This window comes from Ochotona princeps, chromosome 8 (assembly GCF_030435755.1).
Source record: "Ochotona princeps isolate mOchPri1 chromosome 8, mOchPri1.hap1, whole genome shotgun sequence".
NCBI classification, from domain to species: domain Eukaryota; kingdom Metazoa; phylum Chordata; class Mammalia; order Lagomorpha; family Ochotonidae; genus Ochotona; species Ochotona princeps.
Window position 1 is genome coordinate 31963188 of NC_080839.1, and position 24880 is coordinate 31988067.

A 24880-nucleotide genomic window follows, 5' to 3' on the forward strand; every position below is an offset into this window, starting at 1 on the left:
ATGTTCAGTATCACTAAAAAGTCTTAGAATAGGATATTTCTCCAGTAGGATTTCCTATTGAAAAGGGATCACACTGTTTGTTAGCTTACTAATACTTTGATATAGCTGACAGTTAAAAATTGAACAGTATAGAACTAGATAATTATGGTTCAATCAATTCCCCCAAAGCCGATAACAGTGAAATAGCCATTTTTACAGTCTAGCAATACTAATTGCAACCTAAAATAAATCTGACTACTTAGAAGTACAGTAAACCCTTAGCTAGGACTTCTTTTCCTGCCATACAGTACCCAGCAATAAGGGCTTTTCCAGAGCTCTGAAGTTACATATGAAGCAAACGCACACTAGACAACAATACCTCAAAGCAAATACCACGAAGAAGGAAAAGGGGGAGGACAACGAGGAGCAATTAGACTCCACACCCTGATGAACACATGTAAGCAAACAGATGTGTGCTAGAACAGGAGGGCCCAAAAGGCAACGCACACTGCTGTCAGCTGCGGTGATGGGGGGTCCTTCTTTCGTAACAGTGCTTAAGAGATGGTACGTGAGGCTGCAAGCATGAACAAAGTATTACTCCTACAGGTTCCTTAAACTGTTTTTAAGTAAAAACTGCAACAACTTGGGAAGTTTCAATTTTATGCAGGAATCATAAAACTTTTTAATGTAATACTTAAAATGTTCACCACTAGATCTGTTATATCCATCTGTTAAACACATGTTCAATTGTGACACCAAAACGAGGCAAAGACACCACAATCAAGCTATAAATCAACAACACTTAATAAATATAAATGCAAAAATCCTCAATACTAATCTGAATCCAGCAATTTATAAAACTGATTATCAACCATGGCCAAGTGGAATTTATTCAAGATTGGTCCAACATCTAAAACTGAACTTAATACACCATATCAACAGAATGAAGACAGACGCCACATGATCAAAACAGATGCAAAAAAATAAAAATAATAAAAAAAGCCCAGCATAATTTCATAATTAAACACTCAACAAACTAGGAATAAAATGGAACATCTTCATTTGGATAAAAGAGCATCTAGAATAACTCTAACAATAGTTAATCATGAAAAACGCAATTTTTTTTTCTCAAAGACCAGAACAGGACAAGGATATCAACAAAATCTTGCCACTTCTACTCCAACATTATCCTGGAGGTATTAGGCAGGGCAAAAGAGTAAGAAAAATAAATACAAAGTATCCAGCTGGAAAGGAAATTAATCTCTGCTTGCCATGTACCATGTAATACTAAAAACGGCGACTCCACACACACAAAACACCTAATAAATGAGTCCAATAAGGTTGTAGGACATAGGTCTGTATATCAAATCAATTGCAATTCTGTACATTATAGTTCCATATACTGGCAAACAATTCATCTGAAGGCATTAAGAAATCATCATTACACTAGGATAAAAGAATAAAATATATAGAAATAAAGTCATAAGAAGCCCAAGACTTAATTGATAACACATTATTGAAAGAAACCTAAAAATAAAATGGGGAGATACTCCACATTCATTGATTGGAAGTCATTGCTAAAATGGTAATAATCCTCAAATTCACCTGCAGGGCAAACTCCACCAAAATCTTAGCAGTCTCTGACAGGAAATGACAAACCAATTATAAAACTCACTGAGAAATGCAAGCAATTCAGAATAAAAACAATCCTGCAACAGAATAACAAATCTTGGCCTCAAACCTTCATACAGTGTAGTAGTTGTACAAGGATAGAAAGGTAAATCAATGGAATAAAATGTAGATTCCAGAAATAAATTCTCATATTTATGGTCAACTAATTTTGGCAGGGGTGCCAAGAAAAATTCAGACAACAAGTCTTTCTAACAAACAGTGCAGAAATAACCAAATATGCAACTGCAAACGAATTGGAGGGCTGGATCTCTACATCATAGAAATAAATATTAAATCAAAAAAGACCAAAGACATAACAGCACAAAATATAAAACTCTTGGAAGAAAAAAAGGAAGTTTAAGTCTTCATGGCTGTTTTTAGATCTGATGGCAAAAGCTCAAGCACTCAGGGGGCACTGCAGCACAGAGGGAAAGCCCCAGTGGGTGCGGGACATCCCTGGGCCTCTGCACCCATGTGGGAGACACAGGAGACGCTCTCTTTAACTCAGCCTTTCAAACAAATTATCTTTTAAGAAAGTGACAAAAATCCATAAATTAGAAAAAAAACATTAGCAAAACAACTAATAAAAAGAACTTGTACTCACATTTGGAATACATAAAGAACTCAGAGTTTGGATCAACCTTATCTTCCTGGAACTCAGTGGTAAAAGCAACCCAATTTAACACAAGGAAAGGATTTGAAAAGACATTTTTTTTTCAAAGAAGATACACCAATGGCAAAAAAGCACATAAATATATGCTCAACCCAGTTCAGTCATTAGAGAAAACCAAGCCAAAACCACAATGTGATACCTGCCACCCACTGGGATAGCAATGGTTAAAAAAAAAAAAAAACTGTAAGAAATAGTGTCAAAGATTGGAACTCACAGGTTGCAACTAAGAATGTAAAATTCACTCACAATCAAAAAGTTTGACAGTTCCTCAAAATATTAAGTACAATTTATTACCCAGTAATTCCAATCCAAAAGACTAAAATAACCTGTGTATACAAAAACTTATATACAAACGTTCATGGTTGTACTATTCATAATAACCAGAGTACACAATCCAAATGTCTCATCTGATGAGCTGATAGAATATGACAGCTTCATATAATGGAATATTACTGGACCATAACAAGGAGTAAAGTACTGACATACGCTACAGCATGTAGGAATGCTGAAAACATGCCAGCTCAAAGAAGCCAATCACCAATGACCTACTGTGTGATTCGGTTTATATGAACTGTCTGGATTATTCAATTCTCTAGAAACAGTAGATTAGAGATTGCCAGGCACTAGGGTAGCAATGAAATTAAAGCAATGCTAAAGCATATGCAGTTTTCCTGGAGCGTGATGAAATTATTCTGGAAATAGCAGTGATGGCTGTGTAGTTTTCTGAATACACTAAAAAACTGAGTAACTACACAACAAAAATATTAAAGAGTAATCTTTTAAACCACAATTTTAATGTTTCTCTGCCACGTTGTAAACTCCACAAAGAATCATCATGGTGGCCTGTTACTCACAGCACCCCAGAGCTGATCATACAAAGGGGAGGAAGCACAACTCTCACAAAGAGTACTCCTAACCGAACGGTGAGTGCACACTCTGCTGGCTTAAGGCCTGCATAAAGTCTCATTATTCAAACACTCTCTGTGTTTTAGTCCTAATATTTATTTAACAAATTTTCAAATGCTCACATTTACTCAAGAAGAAATAGTAACGTATTCAGATAACATAAAATAGAAAGCAACGTCGTGCAGACTTTTATGTAATTCCTAAATGCTTAGTGCATAACTTTTCATCTTTATATTCCCATTACCTGCTTCATTATGTGCCTCACTACCTCAGTAGTGACCCGACTACCGATAAGAATAGAAACAATGCAAGCAAAGATTGTATTTTTTCCTCAGATTAAAATAAAGGACATCTTTAAAAAGTCAGCAGTTGCTGGTTTTGGATTCCTCTGTAAACATTTAATTAACAGTTTGTAAGTAAAAGTTTGCTAGGATATTTTTTGAGAAAAAAAAACTTACACAAGAACTTGTTTTAAAAATATATATGGTAAGGTTACTGGCAATTTTTAAAAAAAGATTTATGTAATTTTATTGCAAAGTCAAATATACAGAGAACAGAGACAGAGGAAAATCTTCTGTCCACTGATTAAATCCCTAAGTGGCCGTAAATCCCTAAGTGGCTGCAACGGCCAGAGCTGAGTCAATCCAAAGCCTGGAGCCTCTTCTGGGTCTCCCACACAGGTGCAGGATCCCACGTGCTCTACTGCTTTCCCAGGCCACAAGCGGGGCTGCCAGGAATAGAACTGGCGCCCAGGGCCCGGCGGCGTGGCCTAGTGGCTTAAGTCCTCGCCTTGAACGCCCTGGGATCCCATATGGGCGCCGGTTCTAATCCCGGCAGCTCCACTTCCCATCCAGCTCCCTGCTTGTGGCCTGGGAAAGCAGTTGAGGACGGCCCAATGCATTGGGACCCTGCACCCGCGTGGGAGACCAGGAGAAGGTTCCAGGTTCCCAGCTTCGGATCGGCGCGCATCGGCCCGTTGCGGCTCACTTGGGGAGTGAATCATTGGATGGAACATCTTCCTCTCTGTCTCTCCTCCTCTCTGTATATCTGACTTTGTAATAAACTAAAATAAATAAATCTACAGAGAGAACAGATTGTTCATTGGACGGAAGATCTTCCTCTCTGTCTCTCCTCCTCTCTGTATATCTGACTTTGTAATAAACTAAAATAAATAAATCTACAGAGAACAGATTGTTAAATTACTTTAAGATAACCCCACTGTGCCTTCAATTTAATCTTATATAAAATATTTATCAAACATCCTTTTGGAGATTAGATAACTGTCTGTAGGGAATGCTTATGGATTACTGAAAAATTCTTTAATTCAGAGAAAAAAATTTACTCTCTATGGTCCTTGCTTACTTACATTTTAAAATAAAGATGTGAAAAATCTTGGACTGGTTTGTGCAGTGCACAGAACAGTAGCATTTTTATCAAACTTAAACTGAAATTTTAAAACAACAATATACTGCCATCTTGTCTTTAAAATAAAAATGTCTAGTGCAATGCGAAGTAAAAAGAGTTGCTACATTTGGTAATCAAATTGTCATCTGCCACAGCTAAAAATAGTGTCAGCCCACATGCCTTTCATGCAGAAGTCATCCAGTTACATTTCCTCTCAAATCAAATCCTTCTGAAAGCTCTTCCTTGAATAACCTCAAGTCAGTTTTCAATTTTTAAGCCTTTTGTCTGACAAGAAGAAAAAGTTGAACTAGTTCAGTTGGTTCTAAAAATACTGAGAATCATGAAATGGCTGGCAAGAGAATACCCACTTCCAAAACAGAGTGTTTTCTTTAATGAATTCACATGAAAAAGGAAAAAGACGGTAAGGAAGAAAACTAACAAGCATATAAATACTAGAACATTAAAATTTTAGACATTTCACAGTCATAATCGTTGTTTATAACTATTTATTAGGCACTAACCAAATTTCTCTCAAAGAAAAATTAAGATTCAATATTAATCATTTAGCACCACACAGTAAGCTTTTACCTCTTCCCCATAATTACTTCCCTCTCAAATAAATGACAGAGGGAAAAAAAGAAAAAAATCTGTGCAGATGGCATGCTTCCATCCTCCCATGGACAGTAAGAGTGTGGCTATTCCGGCCTTTAATTTACCATCAGTGTGAGTTGGACCACTTGAACCTCCTCTCCCTTAGGTAAAAAACAGAAAATACCCAACATGTCTGAAGCTGAGCAAAAATTTCATGTATGTAAATGCACAGTGAGCCAAACAAACTAAATAAAAGCAATACCCTGAGGTAAGCCTGGCAGAGAAATCCAGTATTAAATGCAGCTGTGGAGTTGGCACTGGCCCTGTGGCGCAGCACGTAACGCTGCGCCTGTAACATCCGCACCTCCTTTGAGCTCCAGCTACTCCAGTCCTGATCCCGTGTCCTACTGATGTACCTGGGAAACCACAAGATGACCCAGGGGCTTGGGCCCCCGCACTCACAAGGGAGAGCAACAGACAGCTTCTGGATAAGGCTTTGGATCCAGCCACCTCCAGCCAGTAGAGACATTGGGGAATGAACCAATGGAAGGTAATTCTGTCTCTCCTTCTCTCTGCCAACACTAACTTTCACATAAATAAATGAATTTTTTTAAAAGATTGTTTTTTATTGCAAAGTCAGATATACAGAGAGGGAACTAGCAGAGAAGATCTTCCGTCCAATGATTCACTCCCCAAGTGGCCACAACGGCTGATGCTGTGCTGATCCAAAGACATGAAGCTGCACAGGAAGTAAGTTTTCATCAATGGGAAGAAACCCACTAACTCATCACCCGCAAAACTTGTGCAAGTTCATAAGCAACATTTACTATTTCACCAAGTCTCACCATCGGAATACCTTAGCAGATAAAACAACAGTAATGGCCTGGGAAAAGCCGCAGAGGATGCTCAAATGTTCATGTAACTGCCACCCACACTGAAGACCCAGATGAAACTCCTAACTTAGCCTGGCCCAGTGCTGGCCAAAGCAGCCACATGGGGGAATGAACCAGTGGATGGACAATCTTTCTCCCAGTATGTAATTCTTTTTTTTAAGATTTATGTAATTTTAGCATTGGTGATGTAGTAGTGAGCATAGCTGCCTTCCTTTTAAGATTTATGTAATTTTATTGTAAAGTCAGATATACAGAGAGGAGAGAAAGATCTTGCATCCAGTGATTGAATCCCTAAGTGGATGTAACGGCCAGAACTACGCCAACCCAAAGCCAGGGGCCAGGAACTTCCTCTTCTGGGTTTCCCATGCAGGTGCAGTTCCCAAACTTTGGGCTGTCCCTCAGCTGCTTCCCCCAGACGACAAGCAGGGGGCTGGATGGGAAGTGGGGCTGCCGGGATTAGAACCAGAGCTCATATGGGATTCCAGCGAGTACAAAGCCAAGTACTTTAGCCACTAGGATACTATGCCAGGGCCCCAGTCTGTAATTCTTTCAAAAATTAAAAAAAAAAATTAACTTAAAAAAATGATGCTGATGTATTTGAGGGAAGGCAATACAATTTTTAAAAGATTTTTTTAATTTTTATTTTAAGTTTTGAATTTTATCATGCAATTTTGTATAGTCTGGGATTCCCCTCCCTCCAGAATAACTCCTACCTGATTTTTCCCATATTGTCACACTAATATTAGCAAATTAAAAGTTTGAAACCCAGGCCCAGCACAATACACTGGTGGCTAAGGTCCTCACCTTGCATGAGCCAGGATCCCATATGGGTGCAGGTCTCACATCCCAGCTGCTCCACTTCCCATCCAGCTCCCTGATGTGACTTATAAAGGCAGGAGAGGATGACCCAAGCGTTGGAAACCTGCACCCATGTGGGAGACCTGGAAGAAGCTCCTGGCTCCTTATTCAGCGCTAGCCATTGCAACCACTTGGGCAGTGATCCAGCAGGTGCAAGATCTTTCTTTTCATATCTCCTCCTCTCTGTAAATCTTTCCAAATAAAATAAATAAATCTTAAAAAAAAAAAAAGTTTTGCTCACTGCTGAAACATTCTAGCCATTAACCCAAACCTTAAGAACTAAGAAATACATTCCTAGCTCAATAACTTCCTACTAGGCATAACCTTTCAATACCAAACTAGTAACTACAGCTATCTTCTTTCTATAGCTAACACTATCACTAGTGCTTCTTTAATTGCAGTGTGAGGACTGTACAGAAATGAAGCATATACCATTTTCAGGAAGTTGCCATAGTTAACACTGTGCATGAATAAATCATGGGTCCAGTGTGGTGGCTAAGGAAGCTAATCCTCTTCCTGCAGTGCCAGCATCCTATATGGGTACCAGTTCAGTCCCAGCTGCTCCACTTCCAGTCCAGTTCCCTGCTGCAGTGGAGAATGTCTCAAGTCCTTGGACCCGTGCACCTATATTGGAGACCCTCAATAAAGCTCCTGGCTCCTGGCTCCCAGCTTTGGACCGACCCAGCTCTGGACACTGCAACCATAGTGATCCAGTAGATGGAAGATCTCAATCTCTCTCTCTTCCCCTGTAACTGGTTCAAGTAAAATGAATAAATCCTAAAATAAAAAGTCACAATATACATCACGTAAATTGACATTTTTAGCCTTTCACTGTGCATGTATATACTGCAAATAAATAAATAGTAAGGCCTTAGTGGTTAGTGCAGTGGACTAATTTCTTTTGTCTTCTTGGTTTCCATATTTGTAAAGTAAGAAAGCTGTAATAAACAACTAGTAAGATGTCTGTCTACAGGTTTAACCTAAAAATACTTAAATTATGTTGCTCCTTTAGGAAAGAAGGAGGTTGGGTATCCTTTTCCTAATTTCTCCAAGTTGAAAAATAATTTTAAGTTTCCCAACATGTATACATGGGGTTCAAGGCTAAATATGAGAGTTCTCAAGACCCTTGCTTGAAAAGCTGTACAGAGCCACAGAGACCCAGTAATGAAACCATCACTGGTTCTGCCTTCAAAGCATTTTTAGGTTAGAAAATGAGCCCTAGGTATGTAAAAATAACTAACTGAAGGTACATACTGAGAATCAAGAGGTGAGTGCTGAGGAAAACAATCGCCTCAAGCTGAGGAGACTGGCAGGTCCTCCAGGATGACGGGGCCCTTGACTATCACTTAGGCCAAACAAAATGGGAATAAAGGGCGTTCTAGGGAGAGAACAGAGGAACAGTAAAAACCAGCAATACTTAGGGAGCGCGTCCTTCGACATGGCTGTAGATGGAGAATAACTGAGGACATTGTGAAGGTTGGGGAAAAGCTACAGAATCTCTGAAGTCCAAGATAGAAGTTAGGAACTCAATCTGAATAAAGGAAAACCCCTTCAGAGATTTAAGGAGAGCTACACTTTAGGGAGATTAATTTTAAGTTGGCTGTGACAGAGGATTTGGAAGACCAGTTAGGAGCCGTGACCCTAAATTCCTAAGAGTGGTCAGAACTTTTTTTTTTAAAGATTTATTTTATTTTTATTACAAAGTCAGATATACAGAGAGGAGGAGAGACAGAGAGGAAAATTATCCATCTGATGATTCACTCCCCAAGTGAGTGCAACGGGCCGGTGCTGTGCCGATCCGAAGCCGGGAACCAGAAACCTCCTCCGGGTCTCCCACGTGGGTACAGGGTCCCAAGGCCTTGGGCTGTCCTCGACTGCTTTCCCAGGCCACAAGCAGGGAGCTGGACGGGAAGTGGAGCTGCCAGGATTAGAACCGGAGCCCATATCGGATCCTGGTGCGTTCAAGGCAAGGACCTTAGCCGCTAGGCCACGGGGCTGGGCCCCAGAACTTTTTCTTAAAAAAAAAAAAAAAAATTAATAGAGTATTTGTCTAATAGGAGGAAAAGCCACAGAACAAAATGTACTATGACACCCCCAACACACCTACACCCCATTAGAAATATTCTCCCAAATCACTGTGCGCTTGTTCAGTGGTATCTTCCCAATTTTCTGTCACAGATAGATACACAGTGTGGCACCAAATCAAGATCTAGAAGTAACTCATGAATATCTAAATACTGGGATTCAGTTGAGTTTACAACTGAAAGCAAAAGTCTGCCATCTGTAGTTCAAACAACTGATCTGAGCCTTTGGGGGGGCATTACACGCCAAGTCATTGGTGTTTGCTTCCTGAAATGTATGTGCACAGTCACACCCTCAGGCAACCTGAAGCCAAGTACTGGGCAGCCTTCAAGAACCTCTGCCAAGCAAGCAGGATTTAGAAACTGCCCAGAGTCCATTTGTCTTGAGGTGCCATCCAATGCATTTTAATACTAGTCATTTTACCCTTTCCTCAAGGGTTAATTACAGTAAATGAAGCGCCAAAGTCCAAAACTACTGGTGATAATAAAAGAGCCAAAAATTTCCAGGGCCCAGGGCTCCATCCCGGGTCAGGCACATGCACGGCAGTGTGGCAGTAAATCTTGGATCACAGCCTTACCCAAACACTCACATTAGCAGGCTTCTCCGTAGCACGGAAAGGTCCATTCCTATTGAAAATTCTTGTTGCCCCTGAATATCCACATCCTTTCTGTCTACTTTTAACTCCATGTTTACTGACACTAAAAAGCACGACCACTGCCAAGTGTTTCATGCTGACTGAAGCAGCGCTGTTCTTGGAGCCCCAAGCTCCCCTCATCTGGAGCAGCCATGCTGTGTGTGGCACGGATTCCTTTGCTCTGAAATCTGCCACTTCCTTTTCACTACTATTCCAGGCCTAGTTCGTCCTGTCTGCTTTAAATCAGGTCAGAATATCATTCTAACTGGTTTACCTCTAAATTCTTCACTAACTTATTCAACCCAATTTTGAAACAGGCTTTTATCAGTACAAACTTCAGAATTTCCAAAGCTTCTTCATGTCCTTTATGATGTAATCCAAAACCTAACATCTTCTGCAACCTGGCCCAGGCTATCTCCTTATAAAAGCACAGAAGCTCAAAACTGGCACCAGGAAACCTGAAAACCAAATGGGTACTTTTCTTACCTGGCCAAAATAAAAATAAAACCAACTGGCTCTTTAGAAAACCCGAGATCAGTCTTTTCTGAATCTTCTTGATAATAACATCAATTATACCAGAATGCTTAAAATACAGATTGCCAGGTTCTGTGAAGTCTGGCTTGGTAGGCTTGGCAATCACAGGAATGTGTGTTTTTAAGAAGCACTAAATGATGCTCACTACAGAATAAACGTGATGAGATCCTTCTACACATCTGTTAACCACTGTCCTATATACTCTGTTCTCTCCAGAACGCTTTGCTCACTGACTCTTTTTAGTGGTTATATCATTCTTCCACCCCATGCAAACCCAACCCTTCCTACTCCTACCATCTACTTTCCATTTTAAGCACTTCAAAAATCCTGTCTTAAAGCTTTCTGGGTAACCTCTGTAATCTAGTACTATTCAATTTCACTTATCAGCACTCTGCTAACAAAAGAAAACATTATCCTGGCCTACAAGACCAAATGTCTTAAATATCAGTATATCTGCAAAAAAGCTCCAAAACTCCAACACACACACATACACACATTTTTTAAACATTGAGGGAATTTTTTCCCTGAGGAAGAGAGAGAACACAGAGGGGGACAAAATGGGCCTAAATATACTTTCAAAATTTATGTAGGCCTTAGATTAGACTCTTTCCTCCATAATTACATATTTTAAGAAAAAGAAATTAGGAAAAACTCATTCCATCACAGCTTTAGCTTACTGCTGTTTTCCAATTTAAATTCTATTCTATAATCTACAATGTTAATATTAGACGATTACAAAAATTACAAAAGTGTAACTTAACCATTGAATAAAGGGGAGGGCAATCTTACTGACCAAAACGGGTGAAGTATTAAAAAATATTAGGCCATTCCACTTAGATACAACGTGAGGCTCCTTGGGGGAATTCCAAAGCAAATTTGATTTTATACTTGCTGCCTAAAAATAATCATATCCCTGATCAAATATGGACTACACTAGATCTAAATTACTTCTGTCTCAAAATACCCAATTATTCTAGCAAAAAAACAGAACTTAAGCTATTAAATGGTTTAAAGAGTTAAATCACTGGTAGAGATTTAATAGTTGCAGAATGGGCCCTAGTTGACTTTTCACCTATTTTTAACACCTTTTTTTTTTTTTTTACTGCTATTAGATGCATCATATTTAATTATCAAAAATATTTAAATTTATCTTTTACTCTATAACATCAGTAACCTGGAAGAACCAAGAAATAAAAATCTTTCTAGTTCAAATGCAAAGAAATCATTACAAAAATCTAGTGATACCGTTTCTTTAAACTTAAATCTTTCCCAAGTCTCAATGAGCTTATTCTTAAACTCACCTTTCCCTCACATTTCTTTACTGAGAAAATTTTAAAGAGCATACTGCTCAGATACTGTAATTAACTCCACATATTATTCCTAGTAATTCTTCTCTAGAAGAAAAAAATATTTGAACGGTATTATAAAACTTGAACAGGCCGAGACAACCACATGAAGGTATAAAATATCTATTTTGGATTACTTAAAAATAGGTGTAGTAACTTTAAAGAGGATATATTCTAACTAGACAGAGATACAGTCTATTGCCTTCTGTTTTGGGGGAAAAAAACCTGCACATTTAACCATCCACATAAAATATGTTTTACAATATTCACTGGAGTCAACATTTTATCACTTATAGGCTTAAATTCTCAATGATCCCCTTAGATTTGAAAAGATCTGGGCTTAAAGAGGATCAAGTTCAACGCCTGGTTATTAGAAGGACAGCAGTTTAAACAGACATGCACTGAGAGCTACTTTACACAATTTAATAATTTCAACATATATAAAAACAGAATCCAATTAAAAAGCAGTTGGTACTAATTTTAAAGGTTCAAGTCAGATTTCCGAAGAAAAGAAACTTACAGCAAACACAGTATCTTGCTACCTACAACCCCTAGGATAGAATTTCAACTACACCAAGGAAGCTTTTTTTAAACACTTGGTCACAGGAAAAAAAAAAAAACAACTCCATTATGAACAGCTATTAATATTCACCACATCAAAGAGACCAACAAAATCTACTAGATCTACACTGTTTACAATGTGCAAGATTAGCGAGCAGAAGGTAGGCAGTAGGACCAAAGAGACAAAATCAAAGGCCAGGGAAACAGAGCAGCATATTCCTAGTACACAAGCAAAGATAAAAACATAAATGAGACAGCTGCTTTAATCCTTTCTTAACCTTTCATAGGCTTCCCATTCTGTCCAAAATGTATCTAAATTGTAAAGCTTATTCTTAGAAATGTATTACTAAATCAAGACTGAATGGAAAAAATGTAAAAGGCAGATATACCCTTGTCCTTCCAATTCTTCTTCTGACCGTCCATCTCTGGTCACGCTCTGCCCTTCAGTTGCAATGATCAATTATGCATACCAACAGAGCAGCTGTAACTGCAAAAGTGCACCCCGAGACATGAGATGCCTGTTTCCTCAACCCCAGTCTGCAGTTTCTCCTGCTGCACAGCTGCGGCAGGACTCAAGTCACCTGACGTCTTCTGGGTGTGGAGCTGCCTGACGCAGTGCACGCTGTAACTAGGCTACTAATGCTCAGCCATTAATACCTTCTCTCTATCTGTCTGTCGGGCTGGTTTGCTGGCTGCTCCTACCAGGGGAAGCTGCATTTGCAGGAGGCAGGGGAGGCTCCCAAAGTAAAGGAAAAGAGAGGACTGTTTTTTCAACAGCTCATCAGTCAGTGAACACATCTAAAAAGCACTGAGAGTCCTATGCAGGGCCTATTTCTTTTAAAGCAGATGGCTGAATAATTGCACCGTTTTTTTGTTTTATTTACAACCCTAAAATCAACAGCTACCTGAAAGATACAAATGGACTGATCTGAAACTGATTTCCAAGCTTAGGAAACACTGAGTTGTTTTTTACTTTCTGCTAAGTTTAGCAAAGTTTGGAATATTGTTTTTTCTACTCTAATGAGAAAAATATAAATCAAGATTTATTTTGCATAGATATTAATTCAATTAAAAAGTTTTAAATTTCAACAATTTAATCTTTTTTACCTTTCACTCTTGAGGAAATCCGGAGACATAAACACGCACTTAGTCACCACTTGCTCTAATTCATTCGCTCAATAAATATTAGATACTACACAGATACTTTAATTGATTCTTAGCTTGCAGGGAAACATTCGTGTGCTAATTAGATCATCTGACCTGAGAAAGAACCAAAATTGTATTCTTATTTAAAAATCTACATATAGCATTTCTAAATTGTTTATTCATTTTTGTAACAGTGAAGCTCATTTCAGAGCATGTTACAACTGGCTTACCTGGTGGTAATTATCTGCCTAAGCAGCAAAAGCAGTAAATAATGACAAATCCAAAATATCTTAAGATGCCCGATTTGGAAAATATTGTGAAGAGACACAACTTACCTACAGAAGTCTTAAGACCACAGCCACACTTAAATAGGTATATTTTCTGCTGTGAAACTGTAGGCCACAAAACTCTTCTTATCAGAGATGGCCTGCATACCAGTAATATGTCTTTTCCAATCTGCTTTTCTAACTCCAATCACAACTAAAGAAAAGCAACTTTAAAAACAGTCCAGGTCCCGTTGCAATAGCCTAGTGGCTAAATCCTCGCCTTGCACATGCCGGGATCCCACATGGGTGCCAGTTCATGTGCCAGCCGACCCTCTTCCCATCCAGCTCCCTGCTTGTGGCCTGAGAAAGCAGGAGAGGATGACCCAAAGCCTTGGGACCCTGCACCCACGGGGGAGACCTGGAGAAAGCTCCTGGCTCCTGGCTTTGGATTGGCTTAGCTCTTGCCATTGTGGTCACTTGGGGAGTGAACCAGCAGATGGAAGGTCTTTCTGCATCTCTGCCTTTCCAATAAAAATAATTTAAAATCGGGCCCGGCGGCGTGGCCTAGCGGCTAAAGTCCTCGCCCTGAACGCCCCGGGAATCCCGGCAGCTCCACTTCCGATCCAGCTCCCTGCTTGTGGCCTGGGAAAGCAGGAGAGGACGGCCCAAAGCCTTGGGACCCTGCACCAGCGCGGGAGACCCAGAGGAGGTTCCTGGTTCCCGGCTTCGGATCAGCACAGCACAGCACCGGCCGTTGCGGCTCACTTGGGGAGTGAAACATCGGATGGAAGATCTTACTCTCTGTCTCTCCTCCTCTCTGTATATCTGACCTTGTAATAAAATAAATAAATCTTTAAAAAAATAATTTAAAATCTTTAAAAGAAACATAGCAGTCCAGTATTGTAAGTTCTAAAGTGAAAAAGCTAACTTTACGCTCATTCTCTGAATCCCTGCTTGTTGACATTTCAGATCCCTGTCGCCACGAGCTGCCCCATGGCACAAATCTGACTTCTTTGTGGCACAATGTTTCATTTCTCCATGGAATAGTTTGGAACCCTAGACTATTAAGTACAAAATACTTCCCACGTAGTATTTGCTGGTAACAAATCACTTAACCGAAAATCAACATTTAACATGAGAAGTATTGAAAAATAATTGCCAAAACACTATTTTCAAGTTACAGGTTGCTATATTAATAAATACTAACTACATATACAAGTATTTATCATAAGTATCAATAAGAAATAATTTGAGATGCAAGTTATTAGCATTCATTATACTTACATCTTCTGTATACTTAACTTAGCTTAACCCTTAAGTCAGAGAGTAGCAAAAATTAATATCCCAAGATTGGCATTGTGATGCAGCATTTTAACCTGCAATTTGCAATCAGCACTGGTTTGAGTCATGGCTGCTCGATTTCCCATCCAGCTCCCTGCTATGTGCCTGGAAGAGCAGTGGTGACTAGCCCAAATGCTTGAGATCCTGTCCCCAAGGGAGAGACCCAGATCAAGCTCCTGGCTGCCACGCTTGGTCTGGCCCAGGGCAGGTGGTCATTCGGGAGTGAACCACTGGGTGAAGGAAGAGCAATCTCTCTAGTTCTACTTCTCAAATAAATAACCACACACACAAACATTAAACATACTTCACAGTGTCTCAAGCAGAAGAAAAAAAATCAAAGCATGAACTCTGAAGCGTGGCAAGCATTCTGAGCTACAAAAGAGGTCATTTTTATGTCTGCTTTTACTTGGTGCACAAGGAAAACAAGCTTGTGGAATCAACTGACATTCATTCCATCCAATCAAACTTGGTTAATGAAGTTAAAAAAAAAGTGCTTAAAAAAAGTGAATACAGACTTATTAACAATGTCATACACGCTATCTTTGCTTAAGTATCGTATGAGTTAGTGCAGGCCAGAAGGCTTCCAGACAGTATCTGGCAAAAATATGGTAAAAATAGCAGAGGATAAAACAAAGAATATGCATTTTAAAAAGCTCATTTACTTACTCATTCAATTCTGTGCAACAGCCCAGTATCTTTCCAAGAGAAGTGCCTGCCCCTCATAATATGCTTTCTACATATGTGTGCCATTAATTCTCCAGCTGAGATAAATTTATGTAACCATAGTTTGAGTCACATTGCACATCACACCCTACATTAACAGGTCAAGTAAGGACAGAAGCAGCCGTTTTATTAAAGTGCTACTCTCTTAAATTAGAAATTGGTTATATGGTGCTCTTAACAGCTAGAATATTTATTTTATTTCCTGCCCACAGAGAACAGCAATCTTTTCTTTAGCAAGACACAACTGAAGCTACAGAATAGTTTTAAACTTGCTTCAAAATATGGTTTTTCCGAGCTATAGTTAAACAAGCTTCATTACTGAAAAACCTTAACAAATTATGTAATATAATGCCCTCTATGGACTCCACTATAGTACTTCAACATTAACTGCAGAAGTGAATCAATAAAATGAGGTATTTTCATCTAATATAAAACAAGTTAAAATTGGCAAAAAGTGAGCATTTATAAACAACTTCACATAGGCTACTAAAATTGAATACTAAAGTCCACCAAAAAATCTAAAGTGAAAGTACTCACTGAGAACTAAATAAATCCTGACTTCTTATTTTTAACTAGTTATCCCTAAAGAATTAAAGCGCTTCTAAATTCAGAACTCAAAAATGACAGTCATTAAGCTCTGAACAAATATTTTAAATCTTAAGTTTTCATTAAAGCACACAGGCTTGGGGGAATTTGTAAAGTCATTTCATATTATTTATTCAAGCATTTATCTACTTATGTGCTGTTAAAATTGAAATGTTTATTAATTATTTTTTAGTCATTTGTTAAATCAGATACCCACAGACCACTAACTTCTCTTCCTCTGTAAATGTGTTGCATATGGACAATTATAATGCCTTCCAAAGATCTAGTTTTCCGTTATCAACACTAGATGGCACCAACTCCCTAGTCTACACTTGATTTCCCCATTCCACACAGGCAATCTAGTGGGGAACTAACCAAAATACCGCAGCTCTAGGAAAAACACTCCTACTTCAAAAAGGCCTGAGAGATAACAAGATTTATGACCAAAATTCAAAATCAACTTTTAAATCAACATTAAGTAAAAATGAAAAACAGACAAATAAAAAGGTATAGATGCACCTTTGTGGAAACCGAAATGTCCACTAAGCTGTAAATTAAAATAAAACCAGAAAACTTAAGTAAACCTGTAACTTGACAAGTGGGGCCTGGCTCAATAGCGTAGCGGCTAAAGTCCTCACCTTGTACGCACCAGCATCCCATATGGGTGCTGGATCTACTTCCAGCAGCTCCACTTCCCATCCAGCTCCCTGCTTGGGGCCTGGGAAAGCAGTTGAGGATGGCCCATAGCCTTGGGACCCTGAACCCACGTGGGAGACCCAGAAAAAGGCTCCTGGCTCCTGGCTTTGGATCGGCTCAGCTCCAGCCATTGTGGCCACTTGCAGAGTGAACCACTGGATGGAAGATCTTCCTCTCTGTCTCTCCTCCTTTCTGTATATCCGCCTTTCCAATAAAAATAAATACATCTTAAAAAAAAATTTAAACGAACGTAAGTAAAGGACAGGGCATGAACAAACCATTCACAAACGGAGCAAATGGTCAATAAGGGCATGCAACACATTCATAATCACTAGGAACCAAGCCAAATGTCAAAACAGTAAAATGTTACCTTCAACTACCAAACTGGTACAAGTTTATATACTTTTTAAAAATACCACGTCTGAATGCACAGGAAACAATTCATAGGGAGCTAGCACTGTTACAGGTTAAGCCATTGCCTGTACTGCCAGCATCACATATGGTGCCAGCTCTACTTCTGCTCTAGCACCCCACTTATACCCCTGGAAAGCAGCTGAGGCTGGCCCAAGTACTAGGGTCCCTGTACCGCACGGCAGACTCCACAGAGGCTCCTGGCTCTGGCCTAACCCTGGAGAGTGACCCAGCAGATGCTAACTCTGCCATACATATGAATAAATCAATGAAATCGTAAAGGAGTGGGGGACGGGAATGACATCAGAGGCTCTGCTTAAGGTCTAGGCAACGGAGACGGGAATCTTGAACTTTCTCACGGAAATGCAGATATTACCTATCCAAAAATCAGTAACATCTATTGCTGAGAACACACAAACTGTAATTTGGAAACAGGAATATAAATTTTCTGCGAAAAACTCAAACGCTCAAATCTATTTTACCATTTTCTTTTTATTTCCAATAATTTAGGGAAAGAATAATTAAGATGTATAATATATTTAAATACAAGTTAGCAGGAACAGTGATTAAATTTAAAAATTACAAACAATCTGAAGAGGGAAGCACCTCTTTTGTCTCCCTTGTGGGTGCAGGGTCCCAAGGTTTTGTACCATCCTTCGCTGCTTTCCCAGGTCACAAGCAGGGTTGGAAGGAAATGGAGTAGGCAGGATATGAACCAACACACGTATGTCGTGCCAGCACTTGAAGGTGGAGGATTAGCCAGTCGAGCCATGGCACTGCCTCCCATTGTCCCCCAAAGGAATTTCTGCACTGAAATTACTGAAGCTCAAACAAATTACAACATTGTTCAAGGCCCCACACAATGGCTCAATTGGTTAATCCTCTGCCTCCAAGCCTTGGGATCCCTGCCTGCTCTCCTTCCCATCCAGCTCCCTGCTTGTGGCCTGGGAAAACAGTAAGGATGGCCAAAGCCTTAGGACCCTGTACCCATGTGGGAGACCCAGAAGAAGTCCCTGGCTCCTGGCTTCAGATCAAGTGGTTGCAGCCACTTGGGGAGTGAACTAGGTAATTGAGTATCTGTCTCTTCTTCTCTCTGTAAATCTGCCTTTCTAATAAAAATAAATACATTTTCTTACTAAACTTATTTTAAGGAAAGTGTTGAACCTCAGCTTTGGTGAGAAAACCCAGCGATCATATAGTAAAATACAGTTTATGTAATGCAAACATCAAAAGAAAGCTCTTATTTGTGGACACATGTAAAAAAAAAAAAAGGGACAGACTCTGACCTAAGAGTTCAAATGCACTTTAGTTCACCAAGGTCTCAAGCAGAATGCCTGGGCTCAGCAGTGGGCTCCAGCTTCCGAACCTGCAAGGCGACAGTAATGCTCACGTGACTGGACTCCTGCCACAGGGTGGAGTCCAACTCAAATGGAACTGTTCCTGACTCCCAGCTCCAGGCCCTGGTTCACTTAAGGATGCTGTAGCTATTTGGGAAGTGAGCCAGCAGATGGGAGCTCTGTCTTTGCCTCTCAAACAAATAAATAATAATTTTATAAAGAGAAGTATGTATATACCTATGAAGCATGATTGTTGAAGTCTTTACAAGTTCTTTTACAGTAAGTTCTTACACAACATTCTGCTTTAAGAAATAAACATTCACCATGAAATGATCCCTTTAACTTGCAGCCACAAAATCCTACCTGCAACATCTATACTTTATATTCCATTCCCTGCAAAGTATTATCCCTTCTATTCTCTAAAGCAAATGCTCCCAACCAAACTTAGCATCTCATCCCCTCTCTACTAGCACCTATTATCATAATTCCCCCACATCATAAAACGTCCCTCCCCACCCACTCTTCTGTTCTTGCTTAATATCATTTTTACCATCTCACATTTCAAAAGACTTATTTTTATTTGAAAGGCAGATTTACAGAGAGGAGAAAGATCTTCCCATCATCTGGTACATGCCCCAAATGGCCACAATGGCTGGAGTTAAGCTGATCTGGTGTCAAGAGCCAGGAGCTTCTTCCGGGTCTCCCACAGCTTTGACCAATCCTCCACTGCTTTCCCAGGCCATACACAGGGAGCTGGATGACAAGTGGATCCGCCAGGATACAAACCAGTGTCCATAGGGGTGCCAGCACTTGTGGGTGGAGGATTAGCCTGTTGAGACACCTTGCCGGTCCCTACCATCACAAACTTAAGAGCAGCCAATGTATGCTTGTCACATTCAATGGTCAATGCTAGCCCTGCCTACTCACAGCACCTACTGTCATCACGCCAAAACTCTTGTTCCTTTTTCACAAAATTTAAGGTTTAATCTCACTGACCTCTGAAGCATGAGATAATGTTTGCCCTCTAAATCTTTCTTTTGGTTCTCCCTCTTTTACATCTAAGTTTTTAATTTCTGTGTCAATATCATGACAAATACACATTGAGCCTAGGCAAAGTCTCTTGTGACATCCATAACTTAACAAATAGACTATCCATGGCTTCTTGGGTACCTCATAGGCACCAGAATACTAACATATTCAAAATGGGATTCATCTTCCTATAAATACTCTTTCTCATGCCGCTGACGTAATTTTTCTGATACTGCCATCTATACATTTGTACCTGCCAGGAAACCAGAACCCCTGAAGTCATCTGTAATTATTCCTCTTTATCCTTCATATCCATATTCCTCCCCAAACAAGGTGTTCTGTCTCCACACTCACGCCACTTCCTCAGTATGCAAAACCTGCTTAGTCCTGGATTACAACAATTTCTGCTCTGACTTCTCTGTTGCAATGTTACCTTTCCTTCAATATATAAATACATCCAGTTAATATACTTACACACTACTTGTTCTATAGAAAACAGTTAAATTGGAAAGGTAAATGAAAATAGGTGTTCAAATCACTTTAAGCAAGTCATGTAAAGGAGAAATACAGCCAGGTGAAAAAACTGAGACTAAGAATTACAGCTTTCAGAATGCTTCATAATCAAGTACTTCAACTTACAGTTTTCTAAAAAAAGCTACACTCAATATGCCTAACCTTATCTCATCAGTGGAACAATACTGTGCTATACTGAAATAATTAAAACATGCAACAGAAAGTCTTTTTTCCTTGAAAACTAAATTTCTAGCATCACAAAAGTATCTTTTGCTTTTGTATCTCTTGCTCTTCAAGCACTCACACACAAAAAGATGATATTGAAACCAATTTTAAAATGTGTTTTCTAGTGCTGTGGTGCAATATAAAACTGAATACCCACGTGAAAAGGTTCACAGCAAGGGCGAGCAGTGCAAGAGGAACAGAAAAAGTGCTCAAATCTTCAGCTGAGACAGTGAGAAAGGAGGATTCCCAATGTGATATATTAGACACTCAAAAAGCATAGGACAAAGTGCAGGAAGTACAGCTGTTAACTAAAGTCAAAAGGTACAAAACTGCAAAATAACACATGGATTGGTTACCTGAAGTTTTACTCAGCTCTGCTGAAAATAGAGCAGATGGTGATCTGTCCTCTTTCTTTATGTCAGAAGGAAGTTTTTTCTCAGCTTCTTTCACAAGAACTTTGGGTTTAACTGTGCTGTCTATCTGTTTGGGCTCTGTGCGGGTGTCCACAGCAGAAACATCTGGAGGAAGTAAGGGCACCCTCCCTGTGTCAGATCTATCTCTGGAGAATTCATCTGAGATTTGCTCTTCATCTTTAGGCTGTACCTCCTTGTTAGAAAGCTCCGGAGGCATTGCTGAGCAGGGCAATGAGCCAGCTCCACCCTGGGCCTTTAGATCTTCACTTTGGTGGGACACTGCCAGGTCAGTGTACTCCCTGGTGAATTTCGAATAATCAGTTTTAGAACTCACAAGTGTAGGGAATTCATCTATAATCTCAATTGGAGATGAATCTGAAAATGTTTCACTTTCTCTTATTTTGGCTTCCTTACAAACAAGTAAGTCATCGTTTGCATAAGCTGCAGTGTTGAGATCCTCCATTTGCAAAGAAATTTTCTCCTTTTTGGTCAATGTTGAAACTTCGTCAGGTAATGGCATATCTTTCATGGTGGTTAAGTTGTACTGAAAAGATTCCAAATACGGCTTTCCTCCCTCCGCTGGTAAAGTACTGAGATTTTCCTTACTTTCATGTTCTAACACTGACTCATACGAAGCTTCAGTGAGATTTTCTTTCGTAAGAATCACAGCCTCTTCTTGCCTTTGTGGAACCTCAGGTATTGAATCATCACTAAATAAGTCAACTGGCTCAGAATCAGGTGAGGAATCCTCAACTAGCTCAGAATGCTCGGGCACTGGCTCTTCCACTTTTGCTATTTCTGAGTAAGTAGAGAAATCTGGGCTTGGGTCGGTAGACAGTTTTGTTTCTTTAATTAAATCACATGCAATGGATATATAAGGAGCTTCTGTTTCTTGAACAACTGCATTAGTACTTTCAGGCTCTTTCATTTCTCCCTTTATTCCTGATACTTGTTTTACATTCATTGCCTCTTCATATGGTGGTGGATTTTCAGACTTGAGTTTTTCACTTTCATAACTAACTGAAGGAGGAGCTTCTGATGGCGATGAACTGGGCTGCCCTGCACAAGCACCAGAAGGAACTACAGAATTGAGTGGTGCTTCCATAACAATGTCTGGCAAAACCGGTGATGGAGTAGCTTCAGATTCTTCAAATGACGGGCAAAGCTGAGCCACGGGGTAGAGTGATTCCTGCATAGCTTCTGAGGTCTGCACCAAGTCCACTTTTGTTTCATAAGCAATCTTCGCACCTGCAGCTTCATTCAACTCACTTTCACAGGCTTCCTGTACTAAATCCGGGGTTAGACCTTCCGGCATGTTTGCCACTACTTCCCCAGTCACCTTTGATAAATTATCTGTTGTGACATAATCTGTTTGAGAATCCTGTACTGCTGCAAGAAAAGGGTTTAATGCTTTGGTGCTAATATTCTTCTCTGTTACAATTTGAGCTTTCTTCTCTTCTATTTTCTTTTCATCTGTCTTATTTTCTGATGTGTGATCTTCTAACAAAGGAAAGGTGTTTTTGGTTGCAATGTCCTCTGGATTAAAGGGTGCACATGTGATATACGCTCCTGAATCATCTTTCACAGCCTCTGGTGTACTGGGGAAAGAGGCGTCATCATTACTGCTTTCACTATCCTTTTCAGGGTTTGCTTGTTCCAGGTTATCTGCAAAATACTTCTCATCCATTTCACTTTCCAATTTGCTCCCTATACTACCCCCGGCAGCCAACACACCACTACCTTCTTTATAAATATCTTTCATCTCCCACACTCGTTCAAATGGCTTGAAGTCTGCATATTCCTCCCTCAGAGGAGCTTCTCCTGCAATTTCCTTCTCATTAAAATTGCTCTTCGCTTTCTGTGCGGACGTAACTTGGTCTTCATTCACCAACTTTGTAAGAGTCATAGGTAATCCTTGTTGATTATGAAGGATGTTCTTACTAACTGAATCCTCTTCTTCATCCTTATTTTTTACAACTACTTCATCCCTAGGGTTTGCTACTGTTGCGGCAGGTTCTGATGTTGGAGAGCTACTAAATTTTGATCCCATTTCTGAATATTCTAATTCTGGAAACCCTGTTAAATCTCTATCTACAAATGGATTTTTTGCTTTCTCTAAGAACTCTGTAGAAGTTGCATTTAAGGTTTCTTGAAGTGTTCCTTTCATGGACAGTGCTGCTGGTAAGTTACCAAGGTATCCATGTTCTTTGAAAGAAGCAGCTGAGAGAGGAGACAGAGAGGGCAGAGAGGCAGCAGTTTCAAGCAGGACAGATGGGAAATCCTCTTGACCAGCCGCAACAGTGTTACCTGGCTGCTCCTTCAAATCCATTTTTTTTTCTGTGATCATGGACAGAAAGGAAAGTTAGAGAATACTAGTGTTCTCAGAGTTAATGCAAGTTTTATGACAGATTCATCAAACAGTGTTAGTAAAGACTTACTATTAACTAAAATGAAATGTTAGCAGCATTTAAAAAACAAGAGGACTTGAATCATCACTGAAATATTAAGCTAATGTCAATAAGATATGTGAATGCTATATTGCACAGCACTGTAGTTTAGAATAATGTATTGCATATTTCCAAATATCATCAAGAGATTTTTACATAACCTCACAATTCAATGATAGATATTTGAGGTGATGGATAGATATATTAATTAGCCTCATTTAAACATTCTGCAAGGTACTTGGCATGCATACTTCAAGATCACAGAAAATGGAACTGACAGAAATTATTTTGGTGCAAAAACAAAGTTGAAATTCATGCACAGGGGCCAGTGTTGTGGCATGGCAGGTTGAGCTGCCACGTGCTTTGTAGGCATACCGGCATTCCTTATGGTGCCAGCCAAATGCTGGCTACTCTCCTTCTAATAAAACTCCCTGCTAACACCTGGGAAGATGACCAAGTACTTGGCCCCTGCTACCCATGTGAGATATCTAGAGAGTATTCCAGGCTCCTGGCTTTGACCTGGTTAAGCCCCAACTGTCACAGCTATTTGAGGAATAAGTCACCAGATAGAGGATACCTGTCATTCTGCCTTTCAGATAAATTTAAGTATCTATAAAAGATACAAGTTTTTCCTAATTTACATTTCTGATCAGTTTTATGAAGACCCCCTCAAATGCATAAATTTCAACAGTTTGCACCAAAATACATAAATTCCATATTCCATGAACTTCCTGAAGTACCTTCACATTGTATTCTATAAATATATACAAGCACTATTTCTTAAAGAAACTAAGTTTAAAAATGCAATTACATGCTACAAATATTACAGAAGTCTTAAGAAAAAACTCAAATGTTATCAATTGAGAAATGCTGCTTTTAACTAGTTTTAAGGAAGAGAAGATTTGAGAAGAATATTTAAAAGCTGGGGCACTGCTGAATTAAATGCCACAGATTGGATCACTTAATGAAAGCCTTTTGGCTATAAAAGATCAACTACTCAGAAAAAAGAAACAGTCACAGTATCTATGCAGAACAAGGATCCAAGAATTCCTTATTTCTTTCTCATTATTCATCAGTTCTGTCCATTTCTGAACACTTGGCTATTGTCTGCAGTATGCAATTTCAAATTTTTTTTTTCAGTATACAAAAATTCTTGGAACCATGCTAAATTTTAGTTAAGTTCAACTACTCCACACAGAGTTAACACAGAGTGAAAGGCTGGCAGGAAGAACTTGCCTGCGGAGGAGTGTATCACAGGCTCAGATGCAGCAGGGAGAGCAAAGAGGGCCTCATCTGAAAAACAAACCGAACACAAGCTCAGCAGAGACAGAGACCGGAGGAAAGGAACAAGCAAGGGCTCAGTTCGTAATGGGTTCACAAAAAAACTTTAGGAAAAAGACCAAGATAGAAAGGAAGTTAGAAAAACTAGTGTCACTAATTTAGATAAATCATCATATATATTGTAAAGCTGATTAAAAGATATCCACAGAATTTTTTTTCAAGAGGCAAAAGAAACTTCACAAACCAAAGCAGCTTTATCTTACTCTTCTCATTTAATAGACTGCATCTAAAGTGTTTACTAGCATTTTCAGACAGGTTAAGCTGTCATGTCTTAT

The 24880-nt window shown here is 39.5% G+C and overlaps 1 protein-coding gene across 4 annotated transcripts in view; it reads right to left on the reverse strand.

Annotated features, from left to right (window-relative positions):
- The window catches only part of RTN4 (reticulon 4), a 58174-nt gene that overhangs the window by 16572 nt on the left and 16722 nt on the right, over nt 1-24880 (reverse strand). Inside the window, exons 2-3 of one of the 4 annotated variants that reach the window (XM_058667794.1) lie at nt 24501-24557; nt 20761-23154 (exon numbers count right to left, since the gene is read on the reverse strand). The exons of 1 other annotated variant lie outside the window; for it this stretch is intronic. In XM_058667794.1, coding sequence (XP_058523777.1) covers nt 20761-23154; nt 24501-24557 — 2451 coding nt within the window. Of the gene's footprint in view, nt 1-12521; nt 12783-20760; nt 23155-24500; nt 24558-24880 lie in introns of those variants that run through there. 2 more of the 4 variants (XM_058667791.1, XM_058667793.1) reach the window with 2 other exon arrangements.